At 29.4% G+C, this 24,057-nt stretch overlaps 1 protein-coding gene and 1 long non-coding RNA gene across 2 annotated transcripts in view; both read left to right on the forward strand.

The window, feature by feature from the left end:
* The window catches only part of LOC135953282 (uncharacterized), a 58,061-nt gene that overhangs the window by 7,372 nt on the left and 26,632 nt on the right, over window positions 1-24,057 (forward strand). The gene's annotated exons all lie outside the window — the stretch shown is intronic.
* On the forward strand, window positions 22,264-23,948 carry MESR6 (misexpression suppressor of ras 6). Its single transcript, XM_065503256.1, has one exon. It carries the CDS (start codon window positions 22,317-22,319, stop codon window positions 23,688-23,690), a length of 1,374 nt encoding a protein of 457 aa, XP_065359328.1. The 5' UTR covers window positions 22,264-22,316; the 3' UTR covers window positions 23,691-23,948.

Consider the following 24,057-nt stretch of genomic DNA (forward strand, 5'->3'; position numbering starts at 1 on the left):
TTATAATAAATTATAATGTATTATAATTGGATTATAGTAAATTATAATGCATTATATTTGTGTTATAATAAATAATAATGCATTTTAATTGGGTTATAATGAATTATAATACATTACAATTAGGTTATAATAAGCTTTATTGCATTATAATTGGGTTATAATAAATTATAATGGATTATAATTCGGTTATAATAAATTATAATGCATTACAATTAGGTTATAATAAATTATAATGCATTACAATTAGGTTATAATAAGCTTTATTGCCTTATAAATGGGTTATAATAAATTATAATGCATTATAATAAATTACATTGCATTATAATTGGATCATAATAAATTATAATGTATTATATTTGTGTTATAATAAATTATAATGCATTATAAGTGTGTTATAATAAATTATAATGCTTTATAATTGTGTTATAATAAATTATAATGCATTATAATTGAGATATAATAAATTATAATGCATTATATTTGTGTTATAATAAATTATAATGCATTATAATTGAGATATAATAAATTATAATGCATTATATTTGTGTTATAATAAATTATAATGCTTTATAATTGTGTTATAATAAATTATAATGCATTATAATTGAGATATAATAAATTATAATGCATTATATTTGTGTTATAATAAATTATAATGCATTATAATTGAGATATAATAAATTATAATGCATTATAATTGAGATATAATAAATTATAATGCATTATATTTGTGTTATAATAAATTATAATGCTTTATAATTGTGTTATAATAAATTATAATGCATTATAATTGTGTTATAATAAATTATAATGTATTATAATTGAGTTATAATACATTATATTGCATTATAATTGAGTTATAATAAATTATAATGGATTATATTTGTTAAAATAAATTATAATGCATTATAATTAATTATAATACCTTACAATTGTATTATAATCAATTGTACTATAATATAATTGTTTTATAATATATTAAGAGTAAAATTTCTATAATTTTGTCAATACTAAAGCAAAAAAAAGTACATGTTTTCCATAAGATATGGTACATAACTTACTTTTCATTTCGCCTTCCTTTTACAGACAGACATTTTGGCACAACTTAATAAGATTTAATAGAAATTTTTGTTGGCCAGTTGTTGTTATATTTCGTTGTTTTTGTTGCTGACAACCCATTTTGTGTAAAATGTTGTTGTTTTTTGTTTTCCTTACTGCTGTTTGATGTATTAGTATTTGGAACTTTTGGGAAATTATGCCAAAATAACGTTTTTCTTCTTCTTCATATTGTGATTGCTGTTGTTGTTATTGTTGGTGTTGTTGCCGTTTTTACACCTACCAATATGTCAAAATATTTTTAGAATCAATTTAATTTAATACTAAAGCGTAAAATGAAACGAGAGAACGAACGGAAGTGGGTTTCAAAAACATTTCTCAATATTTTATTTTCAACTGTTATTGCTGCTGCTGTTATTTGCTGTGTGGGTTTTATTTTTTGAATGGCCTGGTTTACAATAATTACATTGATTTTTTCTCCATACTACTAGAATACTTGTTTCTGAAAAACCACCTAAAATCTGTAACGATTCTTTTTTTTTCATTTTTATCACAATATCATGGAACGTAGTAAATGTGTAACTGAGTTTAGCAAATTATTTTTTTTTTTTTGTTTTACGTATTTATATTTATTTTTATATCATCCTACATTATTGTAAATAAATAATGTGAAAAAAATAACCAAAAATAGCTATGGAAAATATGAAAAAAGATGGATTTAAATAGAAAGACACAGAGACTGGTTCGTAGAAGCTTATTTACTATTTACCCCTTAACAGTTAATGGCTATTTATGAAAATTATAAATAATTATATGAACAGACATTTTTAGTTCAAGGGAATTAAAGTTATTAATATAAATTATTAAGGAATGGAATCACTTTTACTAATGCAAGAGAGAAATCAAAAGATTCTATGTTATAATACATTTCACCCCATTTCACGAGTTGGTTGGATCTGGACAGCTGTTTGAAGGAGGTGCAGGTGTTGGGAAACAGGGCAATGTAATATACAGCGAAATGAACTGTCCAGACACGGATCGGATTTGTACTATATTAATAGGGAGGTTAAACCTGCTACATGCCACTACAATAGGTTGATCTTGGAAAGATTCCGGTACTCTACGAACCAATCCTGTTGTAATAGAACTTATTACAGGGTGTCCAGGGCTATTTGACCAAAGTTGAAAGCAAAGGTAACCACAATACTAATTGGGATTGGATAGGAAAAGTCTCAGGTCTTTAGTAGGAGTGATAATTGGAGCCGTCATTGGTAAATGTGTTATGGGAGCACGAGATGTGAGAGGATATTGAGGAACTAGAGACTGTGAAACATATTATGTGTAACTGACCTAGATTACAGGGTCTCAGCCAAAAATGGTTAGGAGAAACATTCCATGATGAAGTGGCGGATGTTTGAATAATGACAAAATTTTGGCGAAAAAAATGAGGAATTCGCTTAAATCAATTTATTGCGAATCTGTATTAAATGTATAACACTTTTAGTCTGTTTGAATAATGACAACTTCGAGCAATTCCTTTGCGTAGAATCGGCTGTTGTCAGTCACAACACGCTCTTCCAAAACATTCTACCGACAATGATGCCAAAAAAAACACCTTCAAAATTGGCAAAACTTATTGTTACTTGTGTAATTTTCAGAATTTCTAAAAATGTCCTACAAATTAAAAAAACAGAAACGTAAACACACCAGGGAAAACTATGAATGAACATAAAACTTTTAAGAATAAAATAAAAATAACTATAAAATGAACATTTACATATATTTTATATATGTAGTACCCCCATCTACATGGTTAAAAATATTATTAAATGACCTTGTTATGTAATAAAACATAAAAATAGCACAAAACTTTTTTATACATATGAATTCACGTACAAATCTATATGTATGTACGAATGTTTACGGTTCAAGTTCAGGCGAGTATGACACCCCATTTGTTATTGTTGTTGTTGTCATTTTGTTGACAAAATAAAGGCAGAGTTGCATTTGATATGTAATTTATGTTTGTAGGAGGGGGAGTAGATTAGTTATCAAAATAGCAGCCAATAAAATTATGTTATAATTTATATTTTTGTTGTGTTAAATATAAATATATACGAGTATTCTATGTTAATAAGAAATTATGTCAAATATGGAGAGATTTGTTAGGTTTTTTTTTTAATAAAAATAATTTGTATTTTTGTGTTTTTTTTTTATTAATTTTTTAAATGAGTTCATAATACGTTGATGAAATGCCCACACAAAATTCATGTAAGTAAATCCCAAATATGATTTGGTTGAGAAAAAAAGTAGAAAAACAAAAATATTGTACAAACGAAAAAAAAAATCGATTCCAAAAAACTTGTGGGCTTTACACTTGTGACAAGATTTCATTCATCACTTACGACAAAATGTGTTTGTGTTTCAATATTTTTTTTTTTTTGGAATTTTACGTTTTGTATGTCACTTAAATTGTTGAATGAGTGGCTGGCTGGCGAGTGAGTGTAGTGTGTGTGGAGGTTACAGGTTAAAAGAATTAATTCTTTGGGGAAAACACTTGTGTTCTAAAAATAATTTATTTTAAATATAGAAAGCTCTGTTTTATTATTGCATCATAAAATTTAATTTAAATTTTTTTAAAACAACAAGCAGAATCTTAAATTACTTACAAACAAATTTCTTTATTCCCTGGCGGATATAGGTACATATTGTTAAAGTATTTTCCATAAAACCATTCAACGGAAGTGCAATTATTTATTCTTTTATGTTATAAGCAAAGCTAAGCTTCCTGTCCTCTTTGCATTCTGGATTAAATTCTTTGTATGATCTGATGAGTAAGTTTATTTTGAGTTCGCGTTTTTAAGTGACTGGGCTAAACAAAACAAATTTTTAGCGTAAATTTTTGCATACCCACATGCGAATGTCGTTAATTCAACGAAAAGTGAGTTGGCTGCAAAGTAAACACACATGACTTACTTACTCACCGGCTAACTGACTGACTTGCTGAAAGTCGTAGTGAGTGAGTGAGTGACTGTGCGAGTGGGTAAATAAGTGTTTGGGAATGGGTGTGTGTATAGAATGACTAGTATGGTTCAAGCTGTCCATTTTTATTCATAAATATTTGCCATACAACCGACCATTCATGTACTCACTACTACTCACTTACTAATTCATTCATCCGCTTGAGCAAAATACATACACGCAGACAAATTTAAGATGTGTAAGAAAAAGGTTTTTAGATTCGATTCAGTTTTTATACCCTTCACCTTCGTAAGAAGGGTATATGTATATAAGTTTGTCATTCCGTTTGTAATTTCCACAATATAATTTTCTGACCCTATAATAAAGTATATATATTCTGGATCCTTATAGATAGCGGAGTCGATTAAGCCATGGCTGTCTGTCTGTGGGGTCTGACGACCCAAGATATCTTCGGGATCCCAATCTTCAATAATTTTGTCAGACATGCTTGCGAGAAGTTTCCTATTTAAAATCAGCAAAATCGGTCCACAAATGGCTGAGATATGAGGAAAATACCAGGACAACCTCGATTTTTGACCTATATCTGGATTACTAAGTCATTAATATAGACAATATGGATATCTAATGATAGATATTTCAAAGACCTTTGCAACGACGTATATAAGACTATAGTACGTTGGACCTACAATGGGTCAAAATCGGAAAAAATATTTTTTAACGCGAATTTTTTTTTCGCCAAAAATTTTTTTTTTTAAAATTTAAAGAAAAATATTTTAAAATTTTTAAAAAAAAAATTAAAATAACAATTCGAATTTTTTTTTACAAAAAATTATAAAAACAACTTTGGAAAAAAAACTAAATTTTGTTTATCTAAAAATATTTAAAATTTGTATTTTGAAGTATAATTTGGTGAAAGGTATATAAGATTCAGCACAGCCGAATAAAGCTCTCTTACTTGTTATATAAGTTATTGTCTAACTTATATGACACTTAATGTCCTTTGTAATGACAATTGGTTACTTTACACATCCCTGGTAATCTAGCGTAGAGTTTTTTTTTGTGTCCTTAAGGAATCTGAATTGTCATAATTTTTTATTGAAATATACATTGTTATATTTATAGCAGATCAATTAAACGCTTTTAAGAATTTTTTTGTTGTTGTTGATTTTTCTCCATGTAAACTCATATTTATTTACGTGTAAACAAATGCCTGAAATGCGTGTGATTAACAACCGTTTTTGTTTTATTTTTATTCATTTGGTTTCATGACTTACAAAGCTAAAAGCATTGCAAAAATGTGGTTGTAGTGCGAACAAGTATGAATGGATAGATGGATCGATAGATGTAAAAAAAACAACGTAAAATATTTTTGTGAATGAAAATACAAATACACCCCTCATCATCACTCACCCAACCAGCCAACCAAACTTAGGTGGTGGTACATACGATTTGGCGGCTTTTTAAGTATTGATATGTAAATGTATTTTTTATATTAAACGGAAGTTTTTGACATTAATATAAAACAACACATAATATACATGGTCACATGGCCAAAGGAGTTAAGAGTACAGCCAAGTAAATAACTTGAAAAACAGGAATAGAGTTCTAGAGGTATTAACGAATTTTAAAGGGATTTTTTTTATAATTTGAAGAAGTTGAATTTTCTAATTATACCCTTCACCATGAGTGGCAAGTTTGTCATTTCGTTTGTAATTTCCCAACTTTTCATTTAGGACCCCATAGAGTATATATTCTTGATCGTTATAGATAACGGAGTCGATATAGCCATGTCCGCCTGTATGTTGAAATCAAATTTCCGTAGCCCCCAAATAACTTACATAAATGATACATACATCAATATATCCGCTATAGTCCCTGTTCGGTTGCTATTCAAAATCGAAAAAAATCGGCCTATAAATGACGGAGATATAAACAAAAAACCAGGACTACCTCGATTTTTGACCTATAGACAATATGTAAATCTAATAATAGATATTCAAAGACCTTTCCAACGACATAGTAATTCGGTTCTAAAATGGTTCGGGGAAAATGTTGAAATGCTGTATGTTGAAATCAAATTCAACAAAGCCCCCAAATAACTTCCATAAATGATGCATACATCAATATATCCACTAAAGTCCCGGTTCGATTGCTATTTAAAATTGAGAAAATCGGCCTATAAATGGCGGAGATATAAGCAGAAAACCAGGACTACCTCGATCTGGATTACTAAGTGAATATAGACAATAAATCTAATGATAGATATTCAAAGACCTTTCCAACGACGTAGTAATTCGGTCCTAAAATGGGTCGGGAAAAATATTTTTTAAGCCAAAAATTTAACCAACAATTTTATAATTTTTTGAACATAAAATTTTATTTCAAACATATTTTTTATCGCTAATAAATTTTTGTTTAGCAAAAAAATATTTTCATTCTTGGGTGATGAATACAGCACAGCCGAATGTAGCTCTCTTAATTTTTGTGTAAAATGTTGGTGAACGATTGGTTTATGGATCCATAGAATTTTCGAGATGATACTTAATACGCAGATAGACAGAAATACGAATTCATATAACACGCATAATGAAAAGCATAAAAATAAATGAAAAGTCCAAACTTTTTAAAATTTTACTTTCAAGTCTTTTGAATCGGTCAAAGGTCAAACTTTTCAAAATTTTTAATTTCTTGAGAAAAGTACCTAAATTTATTCTCTAAATGCCATAATTTAACTATATTATTTAAATTTTAAAGTATTTTTGCCACGTTCTCATTCCCTATTGAATCGGTCAAAGGTCAAACTTTTCAAAATTTTACATTTCTTGGGAAAACAATCTAAACAGAATCTTTAAATATCATAATTCAACTGTATTATTAAATGTTTAAAGTATTTTTGCCAAGCACTTGTGTGTTCCTAGTTCTTATTGAATCGGTTAAAGGTCAAACATTTCCAAATTTCACATTTCTTGGGAAAAGAACCCAAACTTAACCCCTAAATCTTATAATTCAATTGTATTATTAAAAGTGTCAAGCTTTTTTTTATCAAGACACTTGTTTGTTTTCAATATTTATTGAATCGGTCAAAGGTCAAGCATTTCAAAATTTCACATTTCTTAGGAAACAATTGAATCTCCAAATCTCAGAATTCAAGTGTAATATTGAAAGTTTCAAGTTTTTTTGTTTCTCCATACTTGTTTTTTCGCAGTCCTTAATGAATCGCCTACAATTTCCGCTAGTATTTTAATACTCATATTATAACTATCTGATTGTCTGTTTAAACGACTCACTGAAAGACAAAACTAAACGACAATAACCAATTTAAGTCCTACATTGGCTGGCTCAATTTGCTTACATTTTAAAATGTTTTTTTTTTTTGTAAAGGTCCGTCCGTCTGTCCCTCATTCACTCTTAAAGTCTAAACGGAAATGTGCATAAATTTTGCACAAAATGTACGCAAATTTCCTCTTTTCTTTTTATTTGCTTATTTATACATATTGTATTTATTTCTTCGTTTAGTTTTTGTCGGACTATATATAGCAATTCTTAGAAATTTGTTGGATTTTTTTTTTTAATAAAATTCTTTAAACAAAAATTAAGCAATGTAATCATTCAAATATCATAAACAAATAAACATAAATATTGAAAAAACACACACAGAATTCTCACAAAATAATGTGTTGCTGCTGCCCGAATTACTCAACGCCCATAAAATTTTACGTTCAATTTGTGTTTACACCAGAGTTGCAAAACAATAATTGTTGTATTTACAGTATAAAAAAAAAGAATAAAGAATTAAGAATATGTATAATATTTATTAGCCATTAATTTCAAAGAAAAGTAATTAAAATTTTATAGTTTCAATTTATTGTTTGTAAAACACAAACAAATTCAAATTAATACTCATATGTATTATTATTATTATTATGAGCCAGCAACCTACAAAAAACTTTCCGGTTTTTTTTCCATAACCTAATAAGTTTGCACTGTTTAGTGTGTTAAACAAATAACATTAGGTTAAAAATTAAATGTTAGTTCCGGTCTTCCTAATAATTCATTTTCACCAAATTTGTGTCAATTTATTTGGTTGCCATTTACCATTTTTGTGACAAAACCATAATAATAAAATAATAACAAAGTGACAACGACAAAATTATTTATTGCTGAGTCATTTATATATTTTATTATTGTTTAATGGTATAATTTTGTCTTACAAAATTAGTAATTCTAAGAGCGGAGTAACACTTCCATTGTAATGAAATCATTTAGATATTGTGTCAGGAATTATAACTAAAACCCCCTAAACTTATTGGCCAACAACTATATTAAAGCTTTGTTCACACTTTTTCTTAAAATAAATGAATCATTTAATAAAATATGGCAATATTTAGCCCTTCACAGATTTTGTACAAATTATATGTGGCAACTTCGTAGAATAAGCATGTGGCAACGCAATATCAAACGTAAACAAGCCACGAAAGGAACAGTTGTTAAAATCGTACTTTTTTGATACTATTCATACATACATATTCAAAAAACTGCTGCACTCCTGCAATTTGATATTTTCAAACACCAAAGCCAAATATCCATGGCGCTAAGGTAATGCTCTGTTCCAAAAGTGTCCCATATATTATCTGATATTAGCTGAAATTTGACCAGGCCATCACAGGGAACCTGTACCGAGTGCAGCTGCAGCCGGACATGGAATATTCCATCATGACAATGCTCGGCCACATGTTGCAACCACTTCAAATTTAATTTCCCCCTCATTTATCTAAACTATTAAATCACTTTAATTTGCATTCAATTATTAAAAATTTCCCCAAATTAACTAATTTTACATATCAGCCAAAATTAAACTGTTTGAATCAATATTGCCACAACAATTTTCAAATCCCAACTCCATGGATTCCCCTTTTGCACAAATAATATTAAAATAGTACCCACTTTTAGACATTTTCCGTTTTAAATAAATTGAAAATGTGTTTTTGTAAACAAATGTGATTCATATCGAGTATAATTTTTCGCAGCCACAAATACTTTTTTCAACACCTTGAACTATTCACACGTTTTTCACAGACTGTGGCGTCTAAATTATTGAGAAGTAGAAATAGAAAAGAATTCAAAGAATTTTGCAATCATATTTTTGTTCTTCTGTTTTTGCCCCACTCAGGTGGAAGCAGGTGTAGCTATGAATAGCTGTTTTCATTTAAATGGAATGAAAAATGAATTTATATTTAGATTATTAAAGCAACTAATAGAATTCTGCTTAAAATACAATAGGAAATTTTTCCACAAAATTTATACTTGTCATATTGATTTTGCGTAAAAATAAGTATGTTGGATATTTTCCTAGAAATTAGTTGTGGGATGGTAATTTTCCTCTGCTGAGATGGATACATCTTAATAGTTTAATAAAAAAAGATTTAATCAATATTGCTTTTGGTTTTCAAAAACGAAAGCAATAAATTTAATGAATGACCCTTGTTGTATGATGGCCCCCTGACCTTTCACTTGATTATAGCCACAAAAAACAATTTAATTTCAATTTAGATTTCTGTAAACCAACCATCCAACACTTTCACTTGTTATCATTATTTTCACATCTTCATATTTCGATATGTACGAGTAAACGAACGAGCAATTGTCATATACCCTTATTGAATGGAATCATCATCATATTGCCAACCATAATTTACTACAAAAAAAAAAAACAAATATGCAATAAAGTGTTGGCATATGCATATGGACATGTAAAATACACTTGAAGAAAAAGATATGTTAGTTTAGCAGGAGAATACTTTTTGGGAAAAATTTTGTGGGATAAAAGTAAAAAAATGTTACTGTTGAGTTCAGGTTCTAGTTCAGTTCTAGTTCTAGTTCAGTTCTAGTTCAGTTCTAGTTCAGTTCTAGTTCAATTCAAGTTCAGTTCTAGTTCAGTTCTAGTTTAGTTCTAGTTCAATTCAAGTTCAGTTCTAGTTCAATTCTAGTTCAGTTCTAGTTCAGTTCTAGTTCAGTTCTAGTTCAGTTCTAGTTCAGTTCTAGTTCAGTTCTAGTTCAGTTCTAGTTCAGTTCTAGTTCAGTTCTAGTTCAGTTCTAGTTCAGTTCTAGTTCAGTTCTAGTTCAGTTCTAGTTCAGTTCTAGTTCAGTTCTAGTTCAGTTCTAGTTCAGTTCTAGTTCAGTTCTAGTTCAGTTCTAGTTCAGTTCTAGTTCAGTTCTAGTTCAGTTCTAGTTCAGTTCTAGTTCAGTTCTAGTTCAGTTCTAGTTCAGTTCTAGTTCAGTTCTAGTTCAGTTCTAGTTCAGTTCTAGTTCAGTTCTAGTTCAGTTCTAGTTCAGTTCTAGTTCAGTTCTAGTTCAGTTCTAGTTCAGTTCTAGTTCAGTTCTAGTTCAGTTCTAGTTCAGTTCTAGTTCAGTTCTAGTTCAGTTCTAGTTCAGTTCTAGTTCAGTTCTAGTTCAGTTCTAGTTCAGTTCTAGTTCAGTTCTAGTTCAGTTCTAGTTCAGTTCTAGTTCAGTTCTAGTTCAGTTCTAGTTCAGTTCTAGTTCAGTTCTAGTTCAGTTCTAGTTCAGTTCTAGTTCAGTTCTAGTTCAGTTCTAGTTCAGTTCTAGTTCAGTTCTAGTTCAGTTCTAGTTCAGTTCTAGTTCAGTTCTAGTTCAGTTCTAGTTCAGTTCTAGTTCAGTTCTAGTTCAGTTCTAGTTCAGTTCTAGTTCAGTTCTAGTTCAGTTCTAGTTCAGTTCTAGTTCAGTTCTAGTTCAGTTCTAGTTCAGTTCTAGTTCAGTTCTAGTTCAGTTCTAGTTCAGTTCTAGTTCGGATTCGGGTTCTAGTTCAGGATCTAGTTCAATTCTAACTCCCTAACATTTTGTAAAAAAAATATTTTTTGCAATGGAGAATATACTATTTTTTGCAGTGTATACATAACATGGCACTACTACGAACTGTAGTCGTAGTATGATCGTCAATTTAGTTGAATGAAACTAATTGCCAGAGGCTAACTAAGGTTAAATACGGAACTATTTAGAATCCACAATTGGATAAATGGAATACATACTCACACAAAAACAAACTAAAAAAATATACAATACAATTATTCACAAATATGTGTTAGTTCGTTCGTATTCATACAATACTTGTCATACGTACGTACCTACATACATTGTAGCATTAATTTGTTTTATAGAGAAAGTTTAATTCGTTGTTGTTTTGTTTGAATTTTAAACATTCAATTGACAACAAATATGGTGTCATTTCCGGTTGCAGACCAATATGATGGACGATGGCGATGACTCAATTCCAATTAGTCGTTTTTGTAGTTGAGCGCATATTATTATGATCACAACAGCAGCAGCAGCAACAACGACAACAACAATTAAATGAAAAATTGAAATGTTAGATGATAAATTTTAACAATTTGTTGTAATTTAATTTATACACAAACTACTAAACAATGCTTTGTACTCATCAGTAAATGCGGGGGCATTTTCCTTTTTTACGTGTGTTTAAATGAATGATTTTAGATTTTATTTTCTAACTCAAGTATCCTTTTTCGTATGTACATTTTTAGCTATTGCTGGCTTTTGTTGTTGAGTTGAGTTTTTCCTTTGTTATAAATAAAACTTGTGTGTATAACACAACACCCACAGTATTTTACGTTTTGCCACTTTTAGACATAAACAAAACAAAGACAAAAACTGGGAAAATGAAAAAATTATTTCGTTAGCAGCTATAAAAATTATACTAAAATCTATAGGGGCCCACTGATGTTACATATTGGGATAACGAAATAAAAGTGACAGGTATTTTCGCTGGTAAATTTTGCTCTGAACTAGCACAAACCTAGAACAGAACTAGAACAGAACTAGAACAGAACTAGAACAGAACTAGAACAGAACTAGAACAGAACTAGCACAGAACTAGAACAGAACTAGAACAGAACAGAACTAGAACAGAACTAGAACAGAACTAGAACAGAACTAGAACATAACTAGAACAGAACTAGAACAGAACTAGAACAGAACTAGAACAGAACTAGAACCGAACTAGAACAGAACTAGAACAGAACTAGAACAGAACTAGAACAGAACTAGAACAGAACTAGAACAGAACTAGAACAGAACTAGAACAGACTAGAACAGAACTAGAACAGAACTAGAACAGAACTAGAACAGAACTAGAACAGAACTAGAACAGAACTAGAACAGAACTAGAACAGAACTAGAACAGAACTAGAACAGAACTAGAACAGAACTAGAACAGAACTAGAACAGAACTAGAACAGAACTAGAACAGAACTAGAACAGAACTAGAACAGAACTAGAACAGAACTAGAACAGAACTAGAACAGAACTAGAACAGAACTAGAACAGAACTAGAACAGAACTAGAACAGAACTAGAACAGAACTAGAACAGAACTAGAACAGAACTAGAACAGAACTAGAACAGAACTAGAACAGAACTAGAACAGAACTAGAACAGAACTAGAACAGAACTAGAACAGAACTAGAACAGAACTAGAACTAGAACAGAACTAGAACAGAACTAGAACAGAACTAGAACAGAACTAGAACAGAACAGAACTAGAACAGAACTAGAACAGAACTAGAACAGAACTAGAACAGAACTAGAACAGATCTAGAACAGAACTAGAACAGAACTAGAACCTGAAATAGAACAGAACTAGAACCTTAAATAGAACCTCAAATACACACAGAAAACAGATTGGTTGGAAATCGGTTGTCATTATTAAAATTTAATAAAAGGAACTATATAATATTTGTAATTACTAAATGTTTTTTAATTCAATGGATTTTCTACTCGTATAACTGTAAAAGCATAATTGTAATGGAAAATAGGTTCTCACAATAGTAAATATAATCGGTATAATCAATATGGGACTTCACAAAAGTAATTCTGACTTGGTCGGATTACACAACTGAATTAAATTTAGTAAATTAGTTTTCATAACCATTAATATAAGGATTACAATCAATAATTCTGTAATATCAAAATATTTGTATAATATTATACGTTCTTTGTTATAATAACCAATAATTGATTGTGAAAATGTATCTAATTCGGTTATTGTAAAAGATATATAATAATGAATCTGTGTTCTCAACCTATTAGTAATTGTGGCAATAGTTGTTGAATATGTTTTGACATTTAGAAACAAAAAATATAAAAATTAAATTAAAATATTAACAAAAATCCAAAAAATTTTTGTACAATTAATAATATTAAAAACATAAACGAAGATTCTAATAAATTAAGTAATCCCATTGGAGAGAAATTAAGATCATTCACACATACGTATGTATGTAAATCTTCTCAAGATTATTAAAGAAGGTAAGTTTAATGAATATAAAATATTGTATGAGACATGATACGGCCAACATTATTGAATTATTATTTTGCAGAATGGCTAAGTAATAAGAAAGAGGCAGGAAACCAGGCAGTTATTGACTCAATTTCCAAACCATTTTCGTCAAGCATAAACGAACGAGTCAAGGACGAACTATTAAGGACAATATTTCTTAGGAATTTCAACACCATATAAAGAATGGACAAAAATCCAAGCTTCAGAGATGACTGAAAATCAGACAAATTTCCAAAATGCAATTTTCCATGCAAATTGTAATGTTTTTTCTGTTACCGTTCATTTTTATTATATTTTTTTAAATTACTTATAAAATAAAGATTAAAAAAACATAAAAGAATGTTAAAATAAACATAAATGTTAAAATATAACATTTTGGAAAAACCAAAAAAATATATATTAATTACAACCACTGCCATATTCAGTTATGCCTGCCGAATTATTTTCCTCAAAAGTCAGTTGTGTCTACCGAAAATATTCAGTAGTTGCAACTGATTACTGAGATAGTACATACAACTGACTAAATTCGATTGGCGACAAATTCGGTTACCACAACGAATCTGTTTCCTCTGTGTAGAACCAGAACTAGAACATACTTATAAAATACCGGAAACTGTTTATTTGATTCGTATAGTATATCCAATAGTCGAGATATTTTTGGGGTAACGGTATTTATAATTGGTTTTCATTATAAATACAGTATTGGATATCCGTGTAGTGATGGAACCGGATTTTGTTGATACCCCTAACATACATTCTATATTAATAAATTCTTTCATTCGTCTTTACATAGACACAAACCCAAATACTCACACGAATAAATGCAAAACCCACGCAATTTACTTTAGTATTACATAATATACAAACAGACACAAATTCATACCATTTGATTAAAATTAGACGGTTTGTCTGACATTTTCACAGTTTTTGTTTGTGTACAAAAGTGAGTACATATTTTAACAGGGATGAAAAAAGGTTTTACAATTTTTTTACTCATTAAATATTTTGCAATAATTAAATTTACAAATTGGTATTTGAAGGTCTGAATTTAAAGAATTTATAACCCATAAAGGTACTTAAAAAGTACTTTTTTAAGTACCAATAATAAACTTTAAATTATATTTTGTAAATAATGTGTAAAAATCAGATAACTTTTTTTTTTTATTTTTTTTTTTCATAAATTTTTAAATTATTGTATTTAATTTCTGACTTTTTTTACATTGTTTAATATTAAATAGAAATAAAGAATCATCAGAGAGCTTCCTTACTTCCTGTCCTACCATAAATCTAAAACTCTTGATATCAATGTTTACAAACTCCAACTACCTCAATATGTCTCTCCCTCTCTCTTTTTAATGAGCGAGTGAGCATTTAACTGTTTACACATTGTTCTATAACGGTTTCTATTCAAACAATAACGTATTTCCATTTAGCTTTTTTCCTGTGTTGCCATTTTCGGCTTAAAAACCCCCCAACCCCTGCAATGTTTACACTTTTGGGTGTTTGTTTGTATATTTATGTACGAGTATTTACTACTATTTCGTGTTTTTATATAGATTTCGCCTTGAAAGTGTGTAGCTATGTATATATGTATAAGGTTTTATGTACATAAAAATACATAAATGAAAAATTCCGTTAATAAAAACAACAAATTGTCTAAAGGAAGAATGAAAATTCCATAGTAAAGGAGGTAGGTGGTGGTTGGTTGTTAGAGACGAATAACTAGAAGCAGCACACAAGACGCAATCCCAAAATACTACAATGTGTTTATACAATAAAAAAAAATAAAATTTTTTGTATATTTTTGTAATTTGTGTGGGTGTATTGTGTGACTTTCTATAGCATTTCTAAATTATGAATGAAAGTTTTATTTTTTTCGTATTTTAGTTCGTTTTTTGTATGTGTTCTTATTGTTGCTGTGTTATTTTTATTGTGTTTGAGTTGAAGTAGTTAGTTAGTATGTCCAAAACGCCCACGTACGTTAATGGCAAAAAAGCTTTTTCAACATTTTATATGCTGTTTTTATTATTTTTACATAAACATACCCCCCACACACACATACAAATGAGTATTTCCACAGAAAAAGTCCAACTTTTTCGCTTAAATATTTGCTTCTTTAAGGGCGAAGATGGAAGTGCATTACAAAAATAGTAAATAAACATTAGTAAACGGTAAATTTTTGTTTTGCTTTAACAGACATTCTAATGTCACGTTCGTGGTGGCAAAACATAATTGTTCTCATTACTTCTGCGTTTCTGGTAACAAAATTTTAAAACTTTAAATTTAAATCAAGTGTGACGCATTTAATTTAAAAGAAAATCGGGAGGATATAAAGAAGTGTTAGGTTTTATTAAGTTTCAAACTTTGTCACGTAACGTCACCTCTTAAATATTATCCTAAGTGCAAACTACCTGGTCAAAATATGGAAGACTAGTTGTCGAATATAGCTGGCACAAAATAAAACCATATTACTTTAAAACAAGTTACAGAGCTATATTCGGCTGTGCCGAATCTTATATACCCTTCACCAAATTATACTTCAAAATAATAATTTCAAATATTTTTAGGTAAACAAAATTTTTTTTCCAAAGTTGTTTTTTTAATTTTTTGGAATTTTTTTTTCGAATTGTTATTTAAATTTGAAATTTTTTTAAATTTTTCAATTTTTTTTTTAAATTTTTTTTTTAAATTTGAAAAATTTTTTTTTTGTTTTTTCAATTTCTTTTGGAGAAAAAAAATCTGGTTAAAAAATATTTTTTCCGATTTTGACCCATTGTAGGTCCAACTTACTATGGTCTAATGAAAGGTCTTTGAAATATCTATCATTAGATATCCATATTGTCTATATTAATGTCTTAGTAATCCAGATATAGGTCAAAAATAGGTCAAACATCGAGGTTATCCTGGTTTTTTCCTCATATCTCAGCCATTTGTGTACCGATTTTGCTGATTTTAAATAGAAAACTTCTCGAAAGCATGCCTGACAGAATTATTGAAGATTTGGACCCCGAAGATATCTGGGGTCTTCAGAAAATTGATTTCAACAAACCGACTCTGCAGAAACAGACAGACGGACACATACCCTTCTCACGAAGATGAAGGGTATAACAAGTAAGAGAGCTAATTCGGCTGTGCCGAATTTTATATACCCTTCAACAAATTATACTTTAAAATAAAAATGTTAAAAATTTTAAATGTTAAATTTTCATTTAAAAAAATTATCTTAAAATTTTTTTTAAATTTTTTTTTTTTTAAATTTTTTTTTTTTTAAAAATAGGCAAAAAATCGAGCTTATTCCGTTTTTTTCCTTATATCTCAGACATTTGAGGGCTGGTTTTCATGATTTTAAAATTTTAAATGAATCATGTAAGTTATTTGGGGGCTACGGAAAGTTGATTTCAACAACATGGCTATATTGACTCAGCTATCTATAACGATGCAGAATATATGTATGTATAACTTTGTGGGGAATGACTTATATATAACCTTGCCACTCATGGTGAAGGGTATTCCAATGAAGAGGTCGAATTTAGTCAAACTCATTTCTAGATTTTATCTACGTTTGTCATAAACTAAACTTTGAAGTCCTTTAAAAATTAGAAAAAATGTAGATTTTAAAAAATCTGAATACGCAGTTTTACTTTTTTTATTTTTCGTTTTAATAAAAATGCTAAAAACTGACTTTTACTTTTGTCACTTTACGTCACCCACCCTCTTTAATTGCTTATAGTGCAATTCGATTATTTTCTTATTTATTACTAAAACACACATAAATATAAAGACATCAAATTAAAGTCAAGTATTTCTCAATTGTTTATCTCATGGTAGAATGCGACTGCACCATGGAAATGCCCATATACAGTTAGATTAAGGATGATAATATTGATGAAGAATGAGAAAGAGGGGTTGTGTAGGTTGGTTGGTTGTATTCTCTATTTGTAATATTTGTTATTTCATGTTGCTCATACTTGCTGTTGTAGTGTTTTGAGCTCTCACTGTAAGATGAGTGAGTGTGTGTTTTTGTTGTTTCTGTTGTTGTTGTAAAGTTTGATTATTTGTGGGGGTGTTATTGTTTGCTGTTGTTGTTGTGTTTATCGATTTGCAAGTTTAGTGTTTGCACACACACGTGCTTTTTGCTCAAGTTTTTGTTGTTATAGAGAGGAATATTATTAACTAACAAACAAAACAACAAATAGTAAACAAAAGTATGACCATAAATCGTCAGCTTTTTGTTGTCGTTGTGTAATATAACAAGGTCTTGACCTACGAAGTCATCGTCTACAGTAATAAAGAATTGTTTTTAGTTTTTGTTTCGTGAAATGGGGTGGAAGGAGTTGGGTTAAATTTAAGGATTTCTTTGAAAGTTTTTCTATGTACAATGTACAAATATATTTTAGTTTTGTTTAATCTTCTTGTAAGTTGTTTCATTTGAGTTTTTTTTTTCAATTAAAAGTTTTTTGATCAATATGTATTTTTTCTTCATATTTGTGGCTAATATACAATATATTAAGCTCTCATAGGTATTGGGTAAATTTATAGAATTTTTATATTTGGGGGATTTCATGTCAAGTGAACCAACTTTTGAAATCGATGTCTTCCGATCGGGATGAAATTTGCACCAAGGTTAGCTCTATTGGATAGTAACTCAGACACAATTTTTCAACAACATCGGTCGAGAACTCTCTGAGTTATAGGGGGTAAAATTTTGACAATTTGGTCAAACAGGGGTTTTTTCTTATCCATGTAACTTATTACCTATTGTTCTTAGCAAAATGTGTTCCAAATAGTATAGATAGCTATTTCTTCGATCTTTCGAAAAAAAATATTTAAAAAAAAAAATAAAAAATTTTTAATATTTTTTTTCCGAAATCAAAAACTTTTTTGACTTTTTTTTAAAATACGCTATTTTTTTTTATTTTTTTTTTTTTCTTAAAATAAAGTTTAGATATTTTCCTTGAACACCTACTTGGTCGCTTAGTGGGATGCGAGTGGGATATCTATCAAAATAAATATTTTGTAACTCAAAACATAAAATTTTTGACTTTTTTTGCAAAATCAAAAACTTTGTTGACTTTTTTTTTTCAAAATGGACCCTTTTTTAATCTTTTTTTTTAGGTCAAACAAAAGCTTAGATATTATCCTTGAAGACCCTTTTGGTCGCTTAGTGGGATGCGAGTGGGATATCTATCAAAATAAATATTTTTTAACTCAAGACTTACAATGTTTGACTTTTTTTTTTGCAAATACGATTTTTTTTCCAAATGGGCCCTTTTTTTAAATTTTTTTTTGTAGTCAAAAGAAAGCTTAGGTCCATTCCTTTAAGATATTTTTAGTCCCTTAGTGGGATGCGAGTAGGATATCTATCAAAATAAATATTTTGTAACGCAAGACATACAATTTTTTAATTTTTTTTTGCAAAATCAAAATTTTTTTCCAATATGGGCCCTTTTTTAATTTTTTTTTTTTGCTCAAAAGAAAGCCTAGGTCCATTCCTTTAAGATATTTTTAGTCCCTTAGTGGGATGCGAGTGGGATATCTATCAAAATAAATATTTTGTAACGCAAGACATACAATTTTTTAATTTTTTTTTGCAAAATCGAAATTTTTTTCCAATATGGGACTTTTTTTTAAAAATTTTTTTTGCTCAAAAGAAAGCTTAGGTCTTTTCCTTTAAGACCTATTTTGTCACTTAGGAAGATGTGAGTAGGATATCTATTAAAATAAAAATGTTGTAACTCAAGACATTCAATTATTGACTTTTTTTTTGCAAATTCGAATTTTTTTTCAAAATGGGCCCTTTTTTAAAAATTTTTTTTTAGTCAAAAGAAAGCTTAGGTCCATTCCTTTAAGATATTTTAGGTCCCTTAGTGGGATACGAGTGGGATATCTATCAAAATAAATATTTTGTAACTCAAGATATACAATTTTTGATTTTTTGGCAAAATCAAAAACTTTTTTGACTTTTTTTTAAAATGGGCCCTTTTTGTAATTTTTTTTTTTGCTATAAAGAAAGCTTAGGCCTATTCCTTTAAGATGGTTTTGATCGCTTAGTGGGATGCGAGTGGGATATATATCAAAATAAATGTTTTGTAACTCAAGACATACAATTTTTGTGTTAAAACATTTATTTTGATAGATATCCCACTCGCATCCCACTAAGGGACTAAAAATATCTTAAAGGAATGGACCTAGGCTTTCTTTTGAGCAAAAAAAAAAAATTAAAAAAGGGCCCATATTGGAAAAAAATTTTGATTTTGCAAAAAAAAATTAAAAAATTGTATGTCTTGCGTTACAAAATATTTATTTTGATAGATATCCTACTCGCATCCCACTAAGGGACTAAAAATATCTTAAAGGAATGGACCTAAGCTTTCTTTTGACTACAAAAAAAATTTTAAAAAAAGGGCCCATTTGGAAAAAAAATCGTATTTGCAAAAAAAAAAGTCAAAAATTGTAAGTCTTGAGTTAAAAAATATTTATTTTGATAGATATCCCACTCGCATCCCACTAAGCGACCAAAAGGGTCTTCAAGGATAATATCTAAGCTTTTGTTTGACCTAAAAAAAAAGATTAAAAAAGGGTCCATTTTGAAAAAAAAAAGTCAACAAAGTTTTTGATTTTGCAAAAAAAGTCAAAAATTTTATGTTTTGAGTTACAAAATATTTATTTTGATAGATATCCCACTCGCATCCCACTAAGCGACCAAGTAGGTGTTCAAGGAAAATATCTAAACTTTATTTTAAGAAAAAAAAAAAATAAAAAAAAATAGCGTATTTTAAAAAAAAGTCAAAAAAGTTTTTGATTTCGGAAAAAAAATATTAAAAATTTTTTATTTTTTTTTTTAAATATTTTTTTTCGAAAGATCGAAGAAATAGCTATCTATACTATTTGGGACACATTTTGCTAAGAACAATAGGTAATAAGTTACATGGATAAGAAAAAACCCCTGTTTGACCAAATTGTCAACATTTTACCCCCTATAACTCAGAGAGTTCTCGACCGATGTTGTTGAAAAATTGTGTCTGAGTTACTATCCAATAGAGCTAACCTTGGTGCAAATTTCATCCCGATCGGAAGACATCGATTTCAAAAGTTGGTTCACTTGACATGAAATCCCCCATTTATAAAATTATTTGAAACTAAAACAAAATATCACTTAAGACAAATAGTCTGTAGGTTAAAAAATTGGTTTAAACTATTTTCTTTTAGTTTTTTTTATTACTATAGAATTTTTTTCTATAAAATTATTAATTAAATTCATTAAAATTCATATTAAATTTTTGCAGTTTTTTGTAAAATTGTCGTTTTTCTGAAGTTATTTTAATGATAGAGTTTTTAATTTAGTGTAATTATCTAGTGTAATTTTTCTTTATAAAAATAATAATGTTAATAAAGTATTGTTGGTAATACAGTGAAAGTAGAAAACCATAGAGAAATACTCACAGAGCGGAAACTTGAAAAAAAAAACTTAAACAAAAACATTACTTATTATTTTTAATAATACATTCTTACCACTTAGGTCATTGACAGCAGAGTTTTCGCTCTATGTATATTTCTCTATGATTTCAACTTTAATTAGTAAACGCTCCAACCAACTATAAAGCTTTTATAAAAAATCACAATTTGCAAACTTTTAGGATGACATTGAAAAATTTACCATAAAGGAATTTGTGGTGAATTTCTTTCTTAAATTTCACATCTGATATTTTGAAAGAAAGAAAAAAATAATTATCAATTTTGTATGGCAATATCGTGTATTGTTTATTTTACTACATACACAAACCATATTATCGCAGATACAAACCATTATCGGCACTGCCAACACAACTAGAAACTGGCAGGCGTGTTTGTGTCGTTTTTGTTTTTGACTCGTCTTCGTGTTATCATTACACAATGAATAGCATAGATATAGAAGAAGCATTCATATGAATGAATGACAGTAAACAATGGGAGAAAGCAAAATAAAGAAGAATAAATAATGTGCAGTGTTGCCATGGAACACATTTAAAAAAATTTCACATACTTATATAAAAGGCGGGCTAGAATGATAAAAAATTAATAAATTTAATTATTCTTAGTCTGCTTTTACACAGGGCAAGTTTACTTGAAGCAAGTCTCGTCGATTTCCTTTTAAACTTGCTCGTCTGTTTACACACAGCAAGTCTGTGAGCAATTTTGTATGGCAAAACCTAATAGACGCCATATTGAAAATGAGAAAACAAAAGAAATTTGAAGAGACTTGCCAGTACAAGCAAGTGTGTACCCCTCTTCTTTCTTCTTGCCTCTCTCTCCTATAAACTCTAGACTTGCGCAAGAAAAATTGCCCTGTGTAAAAGCAGACTTAAGAAAAAATGTTAAAAAAAAGTTTTCAAATAATCAAAAATATTCGAAATAAATTATTTTTTCAAAAATTACACAAAATTCCAAAACAACTTTAAAGTTAATTTAATTATGTTTTTAATTCTTTGTATTGAGTAAAATTTAAACTAATAGTACACTTTAAGGATTTTAAAATCAAATTTGTAGGTTTTACAAGAAACCCTTCACATTCTGAAAAGTTTCTATATATTTTGTTGTTTTTCTGAAAATATCTAATTTTGTTTACAAAAATAGAATTGAAAATATTTGTTGTAAAAAATTTGGCAAAAATGGCATTTATCGCATTTTTTCTTTGTGGTTGTTAACGTTGGCAACACCGATAATGAGTTCGTTTACCTGGTCTTTGCTTTGAATTTTTTTTTTATTATTTTTTTAATTTTTGTTTTTTGGCAAATATACGTATGTTGTTTCATTGTCTGGCGGATACAAGTTATAATAGCGCGCAAGTAGTTAATTGAAAACAATTATAAAAAAGCACAATAAAATTGAAAAAACCGAAAATAAAATTGAGAAAAACTCATCCCAAAAACATGGAAACTGTGGATAAGAAACCAAAAGATTTAAAAGACGAAGTGCCAGCAGCAGACGACACAGAAAAGGTTACCAAAAGTGAAAGTTTCAATGAGCCAGCAAGTTCCGAAGAAATTGAGGAGCCTGCTAGCAAACGCACGAAATTGTCTGATGTTGGGGAAGAGGCAGCAGCAGAGAAAAGTGAAAAGACGATAACAACCTCAACGGCGGCAGATGAATCACAACAGGATGATTTGGTTACGTCCACTGTGGGTCTGAGACGTTTTAAACGCATTCCCATATTTATTGTAGACTATCACAATGATGTGTTGGAATTTATTTATCGCTGTTTGGCCAGCAGACATTTGCCCTTGGAAAATAATACTCTGCTGCATTTTGATTCACACCCCGATATGGTAATCTCACGTGAAATACCAGCCAGTGCTGCCTATGACAAAGAGACCATGCTGGCAGAATTGAGTATAGAGAATTGGATTATGCCGGCCTGTTATGCTGGACACTTTAATCGTGTTGTCTGGGTGAAAAACTCTTGGTGCAATCAAATGCCAGTGGGCAAGTATAATTTTAAAGTTGGTCATAAAGAGGATAAAATAAGTGTGGACTGTTGTTTGGACTATTTTATATCGGAGGGAAATTACTGTCAAACCACTGAGTTGGAACAGGCCCGTGACTTGGAGCTGCAAGTGGTAAATGCCGATACCGAGAAAGTGCCCAATCCTAAAGAACTTTTAGCAGCTGAAGATGCCTCTAACTATATATTGGACATAGATTTAGATTTCTTTAGCACTTCCAATCCATTTTTGGAAATCTATAAAGATGCCAATTGCTATATGCAGCTTAGCGACATATTCCATTTTGAAAGTGCCACAGAGGCAAATGTTATCGGCACTACGGAAAAGAGAAAACTACAATTGGAAGCTTTAAAGGGTATTTTTGAATACTTGGAGGAAAAAAGAACCTTTGAGGGCATAGAAAAACCCGATACTGACATAGTATCACAGGAAGTTTTTGAGAAAATTGAAAAACTGGCAGACTCTTTGCAGAAAGTTTACGCAGACGATGAAATCGATTGGTTACTGATATTTGATTCTGGCAGCACTACTGACACTAATGGCCTTCCCCATCATATTAGCAGCGAAGTTGAGCTAAATTTATACTACGCACAATTCAAAGAGTTCCTTAAAAACTTACCCCATCCTCCGCTTTTAGTAACAATGGCCTGTTCGGCCGAAGATGACTACTGTCCCCGTAATCAGGTGTCCTCTATACAGGAAAAAGTTGTGGAAATTCTTCAAGAAGTATTTGGAGATAAAATACACGAGAAACCCATATTACATTACATGGACGATGAATGGGATGTCATGAAGTTGTAAAGGTGCTAGAGAAGAATGAGAAAGAAGCTGGTGCTTGATAGTAATGATGGAACGAAACAAGAAGATGGAACGTTTAGAAGAAGGAGTATTTATACTTGTAGTGTTTTTCTTTTTTAAATTAGTACTTATTTTAAGTTATAAAATTTATAAAATTTTATGCAATTACGTACATACAGACATACATATATATTTAAACATAAAAAAGAAATCAAATATAATTTGATTGCAAGACAGCTGCAGAGCTAAGAGAATTAACAACGAGGGACATTTATATTGGTGTTGTTGGATTTTGTGCAAGTTCATCAACAAACAATCAAGTTTTGTTCTCAATAAAAAGCATTGTTGTTGAATAAACGTTACTTTTGAG

The sequence above is a fragment of the Calliphora vicina genome, chromosome 3 (assembly GCF_958450345.1).
Source record: "Calliphora vicina chromosome 3, idCalVici1.1, whole genome shotgun sequence".
NCBI lineage: Eukaryota > Metazoa > Arthropoda > Insecta > Diptera > Calliphoridae > Calliphora > Calliphora vicina.

Excerpts from the sequence above, each read along its gene's own strand:
- MESR6 (XM_065503256.1), top strand. The coding sequence starts at position 22,317 with ATGGAAACTGTGGATAAGAAACCAAAAGATTTAAAAGACGAAGTGCCA.